Source organism: Haliotis rubra, unplaced genomic scaffold (assembly GCF_003918875.1).
Source record: "Haliotis rubra isolate DU_JTF1 unplaced genomic scaffold, ASM391887v1 Scf103, whole genome shotgun sequence".
Classification (NCBI taxonomy): domain Eukaryota; kingdom Metazoa; phylum Mollusca; class Gastropoda; order Lepetellida; family Haliotidae; genus Haliotis; species Haliotis rubra.
The window spans coordinates 551,783-569,162 of record NW_025764926.1 but is presented as its reverse complement, the minus strand read 5'-3'; the positions used below and the strand labels follow the sequence as shown (position 1 = coordinate 569,162).

The 17,380-nt window shown below is 39.2% G+C and overlaps 1 protein-coding gene across 1 annotated transcript; it reads right to left on the bottom strand.

The window, feature by feature from the left end:
• Window positions 1-794: 794 nt before the first annotated feature.
• Window positions 795-16,701, bottom strand: LOC124271993. The gene is made up of 2 exons (XM_046707167.1): window positions 16,520-16,701; window positions 795-1,976 (listed from the first exon to the last, which is right to left on the bottom strand). Exon 2 carries the CDS (start codon window positions 1,908-1,910, stop codon window positions 933-935), a length of 978 nt encoding a protein of 325 aa, XP_046563123.1. The 5' UTR covers window positions 1,911-1,976; window positions 16,520-16,701; the 3' UTR covers window positions 795-932.
• Window positions 16,702-17,380: the final 679 nt, after the last annotated feature.

Genomic DNA, 17,380 nt, shown 5'->3' with positions numbered 1-17,380 from the left:
TAGAGGTTAAAATCGCTCGCTCGTCACACCAAAAGACACGACACGGATGTTTGTGTTTTTAAAGTTTAAACTTGTGTTGTTTTCCTCCCTCGGTTTCAGTATCTGGATACCTGTGAAGATCCGGGTTAGAATTGATCTTCAGTAAACCATACATGTCGTAAGAGGCGACTAACGGGATCGGCTGGTCAGGCTCGCTGACTTGGTTGACATATGGCATCGTATCCCAATTACATACATCGATGCTCATGCTGATGATAACTGGATTGTCTGGTCCAGACTCGATTATTTACAGACCGCCGCCATATAAATGGAATACTGCTGAGTGCACTGTTGAAAAACAAACAATCAACCATCAGTCTCCTGAGTTGATATTGTTTATTCCAACTGATTATTTCATCTTTTTACAGAAGTGTATATATGAAGGGAAAGGCTTTAGAAATATTTCGCATATTTCCGCAAAAAGACTGTATAAAGTCGTCCCAAGCACTATGAATTCCTATAAGCACTCGAGATAAATGGTTATTTATTAACATTTCTCCTGAGTAGATTTTAAGGATTCGTCTTTATGTCGTCCATCACTGATATTTTTCTTGGAATCGTCTGACCGGCCACACAGGTTTTGGCAGTTTCGAAAAAGGAGGAATTTGATATTATCTCTGCAAAGGACACTTAAGAGTAAGACGACAAGAATGACAACAACAACAGCTAAAACGGCGACGTAGACTTGGTGTGCTGACGCATTCACGACGTCATTGTAGCAAAGCGCTTTCTTTGACAGTTGGCTAATGAGCTTTCCTCTTTTGCTGACTGGAGCAACGCATGTGAGATCCCAAAGATATTCATAGTCAAGACTCAGACCTGCGTCCTTTGGTGTCGGATGTCTTCTCAGGAAGTCACCGAAGTCAGCCATGGCGCAGTCGCACTTCAGGGGATTATGCCCTCACGTCCACAACTTGTGCAACGGGTGACAGAAACGAAGCGATCTCGGCCTCTGCTATTGTTTCAATGGAGTTGTAGGTCAGGTTTATAACTTTGATTGGTGCGTCATAACTTTGAGGTCCTCCCCTGAGGTCAAAACGGGACATGTTGTTGTGGGACAGATCCAGAACTTGTAGTTTTTCAAGTTTAAGTCCTTTCCATGTTAATAAAATTGAAGGGAATGTCTGGATCTCCGTGGACGAGAAGTTCAGCATTGTAAGCTTCGGGTAGCGGGAGTTTATAAACGTGGCGTATATACTAGCAGACGACGAGTCCTGTCTCTGACTTACGTCGTAGACCTTCATATTTTCATAGTTACATACGTGATTAAGTTTGTTCACATCACGCGCAGTTTGTACGAAGTCGTCAGTGATCTCGTCATTCCCCTTCGGCATAAAACCTTCTGGGAAAATTAAATCTGTCTTAGTGTTCCTGTAGATGAACACCTCCAAGAACAGCGGCCCACACTCCAAGGTAGGAGAGAGACTCTTCAGGTCAACAGACAACATATCCATTACGTTAAACTGTTCAGTAACACCGTATCCTTCAAACACCCTCAGCGAGTCGGGAATTTCGAGGACTTCCGGTCGGTTGAAGTCCGAGAAGTAGCACCTGTTAATGCAATCCTTGACCTTCAGAGTGTCCAGATGTCTGGCTCGGTACGGCCATGGGAGACAGACACTGGCTCCAGGTTCACAAATAACTTCAAGAGACACACGTGTGCCATTATCCAATATGGCGGACCAATTCCGGAAGTGATTTAAATCCCATGTATCATCAACACCCACGTGACAGGAAATGACTACATTTGAATCATTACTGGCGGACTGACACATGTTTGACCACCCTAAAGGGCTACTGCTGTTGGAATATGCATTAGTTGTTTGTGTCACTAAAGCAACGATTAGCAACTGGAAGGATTGGGTCGACATCGCTGACAATGTATTCTTTCACGTGTCGATTGCTCCGATCTTAGTCGCTAACACCTCATTTGATATCTGAAAATATGAAATAAACATGACAGTATACCAATGTCAATCAAATAACTGCATGTCTTCTTCAGCAGTAGTTGAGGAAATGTATTCGCTTATGTAGAAAGATTTCAATTAATACTAACCAAACGAAGAAAAACATTACCCCTTCAGACTTAAAATTACAGTTACAGTTTTGTAGAAAGAACGCGATTTTGGCACCAGACAGCTCACTATAAGTCATCTAAAATTAGGCATACATATATAAAACGTTGGGAAACAAAGAACATCCACTTTTATGAGGCCGCGTCAATGCTTATGATGCCTGTCACTGGGTTGTCAGATATGATGCTTCACAGACAGACATTTTTATACAATTCCTCAGTGCGACGTTTCCACTACGTTTGTATAATTGTTCATGACACAAACACGAACCATGCTATAACACTAGAGTTATAAATTGGATCAGTAAAAGAGAAAAACTTGCTTATGAAAATATATCTTCAGGTAATGTGTTGAAACGGCTGGTTTGTGCACATAGATAGTGCTAAACATAATGTACCATTGCACAAATGAAATGCATAAAGTCAGTATTTTGAAGTCAGTGAAAATTTTCTTAGATAAAATGGTGAATGAAACTTGATGAATACGTTTGGAAAGAGCTACGATATATACCTGCAAAACGCAGAGGTTGTTCGAGATTTATACAGTATTGTGGTGTCGATGATAAAGTGAAATTCTTCTCACCCATTGCAGCGACGTTGCAGCTCATCAGACGAGGTGCTGTTTAGTTATCAAGTACTCACAGTAACATGTATCTGTGATTTGCCGACTTAACGAATAGAGATATTTTCATCGTCTGCCTGAACGGTCTTGCAGGATGAACAACGCGTTCTTCTTGGCTAATCTGCACATTACACCATACACACCATTTTTGCACACCTTATTGAGAAAGGTTATTGGCGTTGCAAAACAAACACAATGGTGTACACGACCACCCACACCTCCCTCCACGGATGTCCACGCCCCACTGGGTGTTCACGTAATCTGTTGTAAAGCGTTTCAACATCCCAGGCTACGGTCCAAAGTCCAAATATATTTCAATGAACATAGGACTGGTAGTTAAAATATTTATATTTGGATTCGTCTGACAATGGCTAATAGATGTAGACATGGATTTAGTTTTTAAGCAGCACCTCCTCTTGAAACACATGCTTAGTACATAAATACTACACTATATGTTATATGATGTTCTGTATTTGATATCGTTTAGATATATTATCAATCCATTGCGTAAGTCTCCTCGATGAATTTTCACATTGTTTTGTCACTGAACAACACGCTCCATGCTGTTGCTACCGAGATCATAATATATAGATCTTATCTATTTTATGATTTGTGTTGTAATACGAGTGTGAAAGGAAACGATTATTCATACAATAATATCATGAGAAAATATACCAATCACGAATTAAACGCATATGATTTGCACACCACCATATGATTTTAGAGCCTCACGTTAGTGACTTACATTCATATCGTTCTTTCAACACATTTTCGCTTCATGGATGACGTCGTCTTTATTATATAGGATGCGGCGTTTCAGTATAGATTCTTATACCGTTGTCAAGCGAGACTGAGGTGCTGTAGCAGACTTATATATACATCAACATGGATTAAGCAGTTCAAATCCGCGGACACAAGCCCTCCATCAACAGAGATGAAGGATATCTCATCCCATCTGCATACAATGAACTGATAGCAACAACTTAGCGGAGCATTCCAGCCATGTATATTTTCTACCTCTTGGACATTTGACTTCCTCCTGTTGTCACTGCTTTATTACCACTATCCTATAGTTGTTGCTGTTAATCCCTTTGATGCACGCCTACATGTTGTTTTACTTAATCCCTGTAAAGTCTGATCTGTGCAGACACCTGCACCTGCTCCTTTTGATAATTATGATTACCCCCTCTCTAATAGAGTTTTGTCATTTGCAATGAATTAAAGTAACCCTTATCGTAGATCACCCAGCCTCCCATTCATGCATATAATTCTTTTTTTTTCGTATCTTAGTTATTTCAGTCACGTGAATTTTTTTGTGACAACAAATATTTGCTTGGACACTGAGCCGTTGCCTACCTTTTCCTGTACCACATAAAATCTGCATGGTATGCCGGTTGATATTGTTATTTGAAATCGGCAGACAATGCACACCTGTTGTTGCTGCAGGACAATGAATATTTCCGATACGACATTGTAAGTACTTGGGGGTGCAGACATATGACTTAAATATGTTTGCGCATGCTGCTTAATATCATATATGTGTAATACCACAATATACATGGATAAACTATCAAACTATGCATCGTTTAGAAAAAAAAGTATTTTGATTACATGAAAGAGAATATTTATAAAGTTATAACTTGTGAAAATTAAATGTGCGGGCCCAATGTATGTTTCATTACAAAATTCTCTGTTAATGTCTTCCTACAATCAACAAAATATCATCATCTGGTGTTTAACTGAGCCGACAAAACGTACTGGATGAAACTCAAAAATGTAGCAGGGGCTATATACAATCAGAGAGTGGGTGCAAATCTTGATATTTTTAAAGAATATATGAATGTCTGATTCACTCGTACCTGTCACGAGCGCCCTTCCTCAAGGAGCAGTCGTCAGCACTGATTTATGACACAAACACGAACCATGCTATAACACTAGAGTTATAAAATGCTTTTATAATAATATCACCACAAGGTATTAATATCTTATCGTACGATAATTACACTATTGTCAGTTTCATCAGCGATGATTCCTCAGTCCGAACTCAGTTAATCCGCGAAATCCACAGTCTGGGAGGTTATTACTGGTTACATCTTTTCAGTTGGCTTTATCCGTGTTCAGGATGTGGGAATTTCGGGATCAGGAGTAATTCATTGATGACTTTATCGCTCGGGATGTCTTTGCATTACAGTACAGGTATATCTTAACACACACACTGCAGTGTGTAACATATATTCCGACTTGTATGACAGCAACATATGACAAATTATTAAGTATTCAAACTTTATCCGATTGCAATATCATGTAGCCGTGCAGAGACATGGATCCAACGAATCTGACCCTTTCTGTTCACCGATTTTGGCTCCTGACCAGCATAAATAGCAAAACAACAAATAAGCCCTGAATATTTGAATTGTTATACAATGTCTATGCCATGAACAAACGCGACCCTCATTGACAAGTCCGAACCGGCAAATACTTTTACATAACGGACGTAATTAACGTCACTGTTAGTGTTGTTGCCTTATAGTCTAGATTTTAAAGTGAAAGCAGACTAACCTTATTTACCAAGGAGCAAGCCTCCTCAGAATGTTTGTACAACTTGTCTAATCTTGTCTGTAACGGCTACTGCGATGCCTGTGTCTGACCAACACAACAGACCAGTACAACCTGACCTTGTCTGTAACGGCTACTCTGTTGCCAGTGTTCTGACCAACACAACAGACCAGTACAACCTGACTCTGTTGTCTGTTACGGCTACTCTGTTGCGTGTTCTGACCAACACAACAGACCAGTACAACCTGACCTGACCTCGTCTGTGTCTGTAACGGCTACTGACCAACACAACAGACCAGTACAACCTGTGTCTGACTGACCAACACAACAGTCCAGTACAACCTGACCTTGTCTGTAACGGCTACTGTGTCGCCTGTGTCTGACCAACACAACAGTCCAGTACAACCTGACCTTGTCTGTGACGGCTACTGTGTTGCCTGTGTCTGACCAACACAACAGAGTACACCCTGACCTTGTCTGTAACGGCTACTGTGTCGCCTGTGTGACCAACACCAGTAATCTTGTCTGTAACGGCTACTGTGTCGCGGCTACTGTGTTGGTTGTGTCTGTCTAACACAACAGACCAGTACAACCTGACCTTGTCTGTGTCTGACCAACACAACAGACCAGTACAACCTCACCTTGTCTGTAACGGCTACTGTGTTGCCTGTGTCTGCAAACACAACAGACCAGTACAACCTGACCTTGTCTGTAACGGCTACCTTGTCTGTGCAAACACAACAGACCAGTACAACCTGACCTTGTCTGTAACGGCTACTGTGTCGCCTGTGTCTCACCAACACAACAGACCAGTACAACCTGACGTTGTCTGACCAACACAACAGACCAGTACAACCTGACGTTGTCTGTAACGGCTACTATGTTGCCTGTGTGATTTAAACAGTATTTTATTTCCAATAATGTTTACATTTTTCAGAGTACACAACATAAGAAAATGGAAATAGGATCAGCAAACAGGCCATATGGCCTATGTCAATGCTTCTCCGCATATAATTCATTATTACCGTGACTTAATTGTATGGAGCAGACAATAGAACATTAATGAATGAATCAAAACAAAATAAAAATAAAGAAAAGAAAATAAAGAACAAGATACCAAGTGCATTTTATGTTTATAGGTTGTTACTTGAATTCCGTAAAGCGGTTAGTTTCAGTTATATAATTCTGTACGGATTTTATTAGGTTTTCATTGTCTAGAGGAGATAAGTCGTCATTGCCGTGAAGTATGGTATATATGCTGAGGTGGTTAAGGACAAAGTATTTGTCGGGTCTAAACTGGGCATAGCGGGGACATGACAGAAAAAAATGGATAGCATCTTCTCTGTTATGGCCACATGGACAAGTGGGATCATCAATCAGGAATCTGTCAAATAGGTGTGCTTTTAAATCACTACAACCTAGCCTAATTCTGGATCAGGATGTTGCCTGTGTCTGACCAACACAACTTGACACACAGAAGGAAGCGAGCTACAAAGACATAATTTATATCATTGGAAAGATCTCGAGGAGATGAACCCAAAAAGTTCGTGTGCCAGTGCGCGCACGTGTTCATAAGCTCACAAATGGGCTCTGAAAATGCATTTCTGCAGAAATTTCTGGCAGATTTTTTTTTTACCGCAGAAATTTCTGGCAGATTTTTTTTTAACGCAGAAATTTCTGGCAGAATGTTTTTTTCCCGCAGAAATTTCTGGCAGAACTTTTCATTTCACTACCAGAATTGTCTTAATTGAAAATGATTAGACACCATTTTAGGATAATTCAATATGGACTTTCTTCAAATGATGTTGTTTTCTCCTGTAAACAACTTCAAGTGGGAGGGGAAATGGTTCCCAGAAGTAGATAGCCGCACAAATCTTACAAGGCATATTAACATCTTATCAAGACGAAATGAAAATAAAAATAATTTGGTGATTTCTTAATACATCGTTTATTCACACTCTGTATTACATGAGTTTCATTGCGCTAAGTTGCAGTAATGTTATCTCTGACATGAGTCCCGTTGTCCCTTTGGTATGGTTTATGTATCTCTAGTGTTTGTATAGTCACTCGAACTGTACAGTGGAACACTGAATTGTATATGGCAGATGTGTACTCTTGAAACCACAATGAAGCCATTTTTCAAACAGTCTTGCAATAATCCAATCAGGACTAGGTGTCTTCCCCTTAAGACGACATTTGGTATTACAGTGAAAATCCTTTGATGTTTCGCCGAGGTAGACTCATGTTGTTTTAATGGATTAGTGAGGTGGGTTATACTATAAACTGAACTGCACAACGAAATCGGTGTTCATTTTCATGATATCAACTCACATTGTAATATGAACATGATATCAACTCACTGGTTGTTGATTTCCATTGGTATCAACTCACTGCTTATTGACTGACATTGATTGATTTCAGCTCACTGCTAATTGATTGACATTGATTGATTTCAGCTCACTGCTTATTGATTGACATTGATTGATTTCAACTCACTACTACTGATTGCCTTTGACACTGATTTTAATTCACTATATTATTTGTTGATATTTACTCACTAGTTATTATGGGTATATATCCTGCTTATCCGCAATCCAATGCATCACTTTCGAAATGGCAAATCAGCAGTTAGAGTACAAGTTCATTCCAACTTCACGGAGGAAGGTATCTCTGTATAGATGGATACATGTTTAGAGTGAGTCGCAAACGCAATGCTGCATCGCGGATATCATGGATGTGCCTAGATAGGAACTGCACTTAAACTATTTCTACAGTTGAATGATGACATTCAAATGTATATAAATTATTTTTTATCGATAAACTGGTCACGGATAAAAATGTCATATGTATTTTAAGGGGTGTAAATAATGGTTCGTGGGAGTATTTCATTTATTTACCGGTTAACAATTTAGTATCATCCATCTGCTTAAAATCACACAGAACCTCCGTTGTTCTCCAGGGGCAGTCGACTTGAAAATCCTTGCATGCTCCACTGATTTGTTGCTTTAAACATCACAGTTGTCGTCTTCCCGGGAATGAACTAACAGAACGAATCTTCCATAGGTAGTAGGCAAGTGGTGATTGTTCAGGTCAAGGGTTCAGAGTATAATGTTGTGAACTGAGACAGGGATGCATGTATATACATATTGTATTAAATTGTATAAATGTTTCACTTCTTCAAATCCTGTATTATGTTGTGAAAAGTGTAATAACGTAATGCGTGTAGAAAACATGTGTTCTAGACAGCAGTAATAAACGATCCCGACAAATACCATCCTGTGTAAATATTCGTTATGGCTAATTATTTGGGAGAGTGTGTATTTGACGTCCTTTCACCTGTATCAGATAATTTATGAGACACCTGCGTTTGGGTCACTTCTTGTTTATTCTAGGTAATTAACAATCAGTGTGATCAACTGATCTGGATCTGATCTTGTTGGGTTTGGGGTATTTGCATCAGAATGACAATAACTGATTCATGATCAGGAAACTAAACTATATACACTTCTGTTATTACCTCCAAGACCGGTTTGAGGAATTTAAACAATTCATATCATCATGACATTAGACATGACATTAGATGTTTTGGTTCAGTTCTGTGTTGGACCTATTCGATACACTATGTTTCAGGTGTACGAGGTCAGATAAAGTAGGTTGTATATATATACAAATTATACAACAACGTTATGAACAGCAATTATGATTGTAGGTTTCATTGGCATTCTAGCATGCGGCTTCTTAATAGCAACGTCTTGTTCATTGCATAAAGCAACGTGTGACGAGCGCTGTGAATGTAGTGACTGACGAAGGGTACTACTTCAATCAGCACCCGTTTTTTATGACTGTTTTACAACTTAATCCGTCCTGCTTGTTGGCTTCATGGCTGTGCTATTTATTGTTCGTACTTCGTCCAATTATCTACCCCTTGTTGTTTAAGTACACGATGTGAATGTCACAGCATTCGATCATTCTAATCACTTGGTTTTTGTCACCTTAGCTTGAACATGGTGTGAGAACCTACACAGAAACGTTGCTCTATGCAATTAACAAGTTGCTATCAAAAAAGACCGTATGCTTTATTAGCAATTATGCTGTCGCATTCCTGGGAAATTAGAGACAATTGTGAATGTCGAGTCGCCACTGATTTTGTTTAATGATGTTAGTCACCCAGGATTCCTACAAAATATCGTGTTAAATTGTTTGAAAATATACCAGTCCTAATGATTCATTCATCCACATCTCTTGTTTACCTAACACTGTCGTTGCAATAAACAACCTATAAATTGGATCAGTAAAAGAGAAAAACTTGCTTATGAAAATATCTCTTCAGGCAATACAATGAACTGATAGCAACAACTTAGCGGAGCATTCCAGCCATGTATATTTTCTACCTCTTGGACATTTGACTTCCTCCTGTTGTCACTGCTTTATTACCACTATCCTATAGTTGTTGCTGTTAATCCCTTTGATGCACGCCTACATGTTGTTTTACTTAATAGAGTTTTGTCATTTGCAATGAATTAAAGTAACCCTTATCGTAGATCACCCAGCCTCCCATTCATGCATATAATTCTTTTTTTTTCGTATCTTAGTTATTTCAGTCACGTGAATTTTTTTTTGTGACAACAAATATTTGCTTGGACACTGAGCCGTTGCCTACCTTTTCCTGTACCACATAAAATCTGCATGGTATGCCGGTTGATATTGTTATTTGAAATCGGCAGACAATGCACACCTGTTGTTGCTGCAGGACAATGAATATTTCCGATACGACATTGTAAGTACTTGGGGGTGCAGACATATGACTTAAATATGTTTGCGCATGCTGCTTAATATCATATATGTGTAATACCACAATATACATGGATAAAATTATCAAACTATGCATCGTTTAGAAAAAAAAGTATTTTGATTACATGAAAGAGAATATTTATTAAGTTATAACTTGTGAAAATTAAATGTGCGGGCCCAATGTATGTTTCATCACAAAATTCTCTGTTAATGTCTTCCTACAATCAACAAAATATCATCATCTGGTGTTTAACTGAACCGACAAAACGTACTGGATAGAACTCAAAAATGTAGCAGGGGCTATATACAATCAGAGAGTGGGTGCAAATCTTGATATTTTTAAAGAATACTGTATATGAATGTCTGATTCACTCGTACCTGTCACGAGCGCCCTTCCTCAAGGAGCAGTCGTCAGCACTGATTTATGACACAAACACGAACCATGCTATAACACTAGAGTTATAAAATGCTTTTATAATAATATCACCACAAGGTATTAATATCTTATCGTACGATAATTACACTATTGTCAGTTTCATCAGCGATGATTCCTCAGTCCGAACTCAGTTAATCCGCGAAATCCACAGTCTGGGAGGTTATTACTGGTTACATCTTTTCAGTTGGCTTTATCCGTGTTCAGGATGTGGGAATGTCGGGATTAGGAGTAATTCATTGATGACTTTATCGCTCGGGATGTCTTTGCATTACAGTACAGGTACATCTTAACACACACACTGCAGTGTGTAACATATATTCCGACTTGTATGACAGCAACATATGACAAATTATTAAGTATTCAAACTTTATCCGATTGCAATATCATGTAGCCGTGCAGAGACAAGGATCCAACGAATCTGACCCTTTCTGTTCACCGATTTTGGCTCCTGACCAGCATAAATAGCAAAACAACAAATAAGCCCTGAATATTTGAATTGTTATACAATGTCTATGCCATGAACAAACGCGACCCTCATTGACAAGTCCGAACCGGCAAATACTTTTACATAACGGACGTAATTAACGTCACTGTTAGTGTTGTTGCCTTATAGTCTAGATTTTAAAGTGAAAGCAGACTAACCTTATTTACCAAGGAGCAAGCCTCCTCAGAATGTTTGTACAACCTAATCTTGTCTGTAACGGCTACTGCGATGCCTGTGTCTGACCAACACAACAGACCAGTACAACCTGACCTTGTCTGTAACGGCTACTCTGTTGCGTGTGTCTGACCAACACAACAGACCAGTACAACCTGACCATGTCTGTAACGGCTACTCTGTTGCGTGTGTCTGACCAACACAACAGACCAGTACAACCTGACCTTGTCTGTAACGGCTACTGTGTTGCCTGTGTCTGACCAACACAACAGACCAGTACAACCTGACCTTGTCTGTAACGGCCACTGTGTTGCCTGTGTCTGACCAACACAACAGACCAGTACAACCTGACCTTGTCTGTGTCTGACCAACACAACAGACCAGTACAACCTGACCTTGTCTGTCTGTGTACTCTGTTGCTTGTCTGTAGTGGCTACTCTGTTGCCTGTGTCTGACCTTGTCTGTACCTGACCTTGTCTGTTACGGCCACTGTGTTGCCTGTGTCTGACCAACACAACACACCAGTACAACCTGACCTCGTTTGTGTCTGACCAACACAACAGACCAGTACAACCTGACCTCGTCTGTGTCTGACCAACACAACAGACCAGTACAACCTGACCTTGTCTGTAATTGCTATTCTGTTGCCTGTGTCTGACCAACAGACCAGTACAACCTGACCTTGTCTGTAACGGCTACTGTGTCGCCTGTGTCTGACCAACACAACAGTCCAGTACAACCTGACCTTGTCTGTAACGGCTACTGTGTCGCCTGTGTCTGACCAACACAACAGTCCAGTACAACCTGACCTTGTCTGTGACGGCTTCTGTGTTGCCTGTGTCTGTCTAACACAACAGACCAGTACAACCTGACCTTGTCTGTGTCTGACCAACACAACAGACCAGTACAACCTTACCTCGTCTGTGCCTAACAAACACAACAGACCAGTACAACCTCACCTTGTCTGTAACGGCTACTGTGTCGCCTATGTCTGACCAACACAACAGACCAGTACAACCTTACCTTGTCTGTAACGGCTACTCTGTTGCCTGTGTCTGCAAACACAACAGACCAGTACAACATTCTGGGAATGAACTAACAGAACGAATCTTCCATAGGTAGTAGGCAAGTGGTGATTGTTCAGGTCAAGGGTTCAGATTACAATATTTTAATGTTGTGAACTGAGACAGGGATGCATGTATATACATATTGTATAAAATTGTATAAATGTTTCACTTCTTCAAATCCTGCATTATGTTGTGAAAAGTTTGTGTAATAACGTAATGCGTGTAGAAAACATGTGTTCTAGACAGCAGTAATAAACGATCCCGACAAATACCATCCTGTGTAAATATTCGTAATGGCTAATTATTTGGGAGAGTGTGTATTTGACGTCCTTTCACCTGTATCAGATAATTTATGAGACACCTGCGTGTGGGCCACTTCTTGTTTATTCTAGGTAATTAACAATCAGTGTGATCAACTGATCTGGATCTGATCTTGTTGGGTTTGGGGTATTTGCATCAGAATGACAATAACTGATTCATGATCAGGAAACTAAACTATATACACTTCTGTTATTACCTCCAAGACCGGTTTGAGGAATTTATACAATTCATATCATCATGACATTAGACATGACATTAGATGTTTTGGTTCAGTTCTGTGTTGGACCTATTCGATACACTATGTTTCAGGTGTACGAGGTCAGATAAAGTAGGTTGTATATATATACAAATTATACAACAACGTTATGAACAGCAATTATGATTGTATGTTTCATTGGCATTCTAGCATGCGGCTTCTTAATAGCAACGTCTTGTTCATTGCATAAAGCAACGTGTGACGAGCGCTGTGAATGTAGTGACTGACGAAGGGTACTACTTCAATCAGCACCCGTTTTTTATGACTGTTTTACAACTTAATCCGTCCTGCTTGTTGGCTTCATGGCTGTGCTATTTATTGTTCTTACTTCCCACCTGGCCTCGTCCAATTATCTACCCCTTGTTGTTTAAGTACACGATGTGAATGTCACAGCATTCGATCATTCTAATCACTTGGTTTTTGTCACCTTAGCTTGAACATGGTGTGAGAACCTACACAGAAACGTTGCTCTATGCAATTAACAAGTTGCTATCAAAAAGACCGTATGCTTTATTAGCAATTATGCTGTCCTGGCATTCCTGGGAAATTAGAGACAATTGTGAATGTCGAGTCGCCACTGATTTTTTTTAATGATGTTAGTCACCCAGGATTCCTACAAAATATCGTGTTAAATTGTTTGAAAATATACCAGTCCTAATGATTCATTCATCCACATCTCTTGTTTACCTAACACTGTCGTTGCAATAAACAACCTATAAATTGGATCAGTAAAAGAGAAAAACTTGCTTATGAAAATATCTCTTCAGGTAATACAATGAACTGATAGCAACAACTTAGCGGAGCATTCCAGCCATGTATATTTTCTACCTCTTGGACATTTGACTTCCTCCTGTTGTCACTGCTTTATTACCACTATCCTATAGTTGTTGCTGTTAATCCCTTTGATGCACGCCTACATGTTGTTTTACTTAATCCCTGTAAAGTCTAATCTGTGCAGACACCTGCACCTGCTCCTTTTGATAATTATGATTACCCCCTCTCTAATAGAGTTTTGTCATTTGCAATGAATTAAAGTAACCCTTATCGTAGATCACCCAGCCTCCCATTCATGCATATAATTCTTTTTTTTTCGTATCTTAGTTATTTCAGTCACGTGAAATTTTTGTGACAACAAATATTTGCTTGGACACTGAGCCGTTGCCTACCTTTTCCTGTACCACATAAAATCTGCATGGTATGCCGGTTGATATTGTTATTTGAAATCGGCAGACAATGCACACCTGTTGTTGCTGCAGGACAATGAATATTTCCGATACGACATTGTAAGTACTTGGGGGTGCAGACATATGACTTAAATATGTTTGCGCATGCTGCTTAATATCATATATGTGTAATACCACAATATACATGGATAAATTATCAAACTATGCATCGTTTAGAAAAAAAAGTATTTTGATTACATGAAAGAGAATATTTATTAAGTTATAACTTGTGAAAATTAAATGTGCGGGCCCAATGTATGTTTCATTACAAAATTCTCTGTTAATGTCTTCCTACAATCAACAAAATATCATCATCTGGTGTTTAACTGAACCGACAAAACGTACTGGATAGAACCCAAAAGACGTGTATTGTCCACGCGGCACCGCCCGACATTGTTTTGGTGTTTTCCCTGAGTGGCCGCTCTCTGGATTACGCAATTGTTAATTGCTGCAGCCACCAGGGACAACCGAACCGGGACGGTGGCCGCTTATATGGACAGCCCATAAACAACCAATTATCAGGTGTGAAAACAATTAGATTTTCTCGGGTATTGTCACTTTGAACAGTGATACATTGTCGCTTAGGTATTGTTTATCATCTCAGTTCGGTACACTGGTCATGTTGAGCGTGTTGATGGATGCATTTCTAGGAATATGTAAATGATCAAACATTGTTATTATGTATCTAGTATGTGTCCAAACATATTGAATGTATTTATATTTATAGGAAAAGACTGAGGGTTTTTCATGTTGTTCAGAATATATGCTAATAATAAGCCTTCAATGATTTGAATACATGAATTCATTCAACTAAACTATATACAATGTAAATATAGAGAGATGATATACATGTATATGCCAGGGTAGATTGCAAGCGGAGTCTGTAGTGGTAGAAACTTATTATATAGAATAACCTATGCAATTGTAATCTCTACCAGTGGAAGCTCCATTCTGATCCTACATATGATTTTTTCATATGTGAATGTTGAACCATAGTTTGTATCAACAAAATGGTCATGATTAGGACATTATCAATTAATGCAATTTGTATTAAAGTGAGATACATTGATATGGAATTATTTGAATTTCTTTACATTTTTCACATATTAAAATAACATGCATAACAAATGAATATTATTGTTCAGCAAATAAAGTGCTGTTTGCCTACAGAACAATCAGGGTTTCTACCAGTTGAATTGGAAATTGTACAGGTAGAATCGGATCTGACAGGTAGGATCCGATTTCAATCTCTACTAGTAGGATACTGGTAAAGACTGCGAAGTCTCTACTGGTAGAATCTCCGATCAGATCGCAATCTCAACCCTGACAAATATTTATATATATATATCTATATATTGGACACATATTTCTCCGAGAGGATCTATCTCTGAAACATTTGGCACTCAAAGACATGTCTAACATGAAATGACTTCGTCCAGTGAAACTCATGTAATACAGAACGTGTATAATACATGTATAAAGAAATCACCATATTATTTTTATTTTCATTTCGTCTTGATAAGAAGTTAAAATATGCCTTGTCTGACCAACACAACAGACCAGTACAACCTGACCTCGTCTGTGTCTGACCAACACAACAGACCAGTACAACCTGACCTCGTCTGTGTCTGACCAACACAACAGACCAGTTCAGGCGTTCAATAAGGGATACAATGCCTAGGTTACGTTAATAATTAATAGTGGTGAGGTTAAATACTTACCTAATTTTCCTGAAATTAACTGGAACACAGAGACCCTATTGTCATTCCTATATTCATAGGAGTTGGCAGTAAATGCATGCAATCTTTCCCCAATGGCATACATAACGTTTAATCGTTGCTGGGAATAGATGTAGGCCCTTTTAGTGCAGTATACAAAACAGAATGACAGATTTCATCTACATAAGCATAATAATCATTTTGTATGCCTAGTAAATGACCCTCAGTTGAAAAAGCAGGGCATACAACAACAATGCGTGAAAAAAGAGGCCCACAAATTCAGGAATTCAGCATTAATTAAGTTTTTAATGCCACGTTTAACTTAAGGGCATCTCACAATACATATCACTGGTTACCTATATCCATATATAAACTTATATACGTATCCAGACGTACGTACTTATAAATAACTTTATAAATGTACAAGAATGAATATACACACACATGTGCACACAATAACTCTCACCAACACACGTGAATAAATATGTGTAAAATTATCATTTTTATAAAGTGATGGAAAAAAGATCTGCCAAACTGAATGTTGGTAAGATCTTACTTTAAACGACAGCATAACGTTGTACATCGACCACATGAAAGTTTATAGAGACCACAGTCATATTTATGTTTAGGTCAAATGATAATCATGACATCGACATAATATAGGGATATTAGATAATTATACATATATTGTTATGTAACATAATAAGAACCTATCTTATACAATTCTCCGAAAAAGAGAACGTTGTTGAGACGCTTACCTATGGTTGATCCTATCGACATCCTTGTAAGGTCCTCTGGCTGTAGTTATGTATACAAACGGTAAGTGTCATGTTCCTGTAGCTAGTAGAGTGACGGGGCACAAGGTCAACTAGGAAGGCGAGCAACACGAATCAGTTATTCAAACGGTGTGCAACAACTGCGTATCGCCAATCAACATGGCGTCTCTGTTTTCGTCCAATCAGAATGTTTGAGGTTGTTATTGTGTCAGGAAGCTGCGTAATTTGTGTACAATGTGTCAGCGGCCAGCTGCCTAGCCATTGGTCAAATCCAGCAAGCACGTGGGTGTATGAATCACGTCGACTTGACCGCTACTTGTAATGTGTTACTGATGTCAAGTGTGGTAACCATGTGTGTCACTTTCAACATGTGGGGAAGCTCGCTGTGACAGAGGACGTGGTGAAACTTAACCCAGCCTTTGTTTACACTCAGGCAGCTAGCATATAATAGATGATCTCTGGTTAGAGGGACATAATCAGTACAACAAAACCATACCTGAACCTATAAATGTAGAATAAATATCTCCGGCGAACAAACATGCATATATTGACGCTAGCACACACGCGATCATGCACGCACGCACGCACACACACACACGCACGCACGCACGCACGCACGCACGCACACACACACGCACGCACGCACACGCACACACATTAGTAAATTTCCAAAGGCGATCAATACGATAAGTGAATTCCACACGGAGATGAGATATCTCATGAATACGATCAGTGAATTCCTCAAGGAGATAAGATAGCTCATCAATACGTTGAGTGAATTCCTCTAGGCGATGAGATAGCTCATCAATACCATGAGTGAATTCCTCAAGGCGATGAGATAGC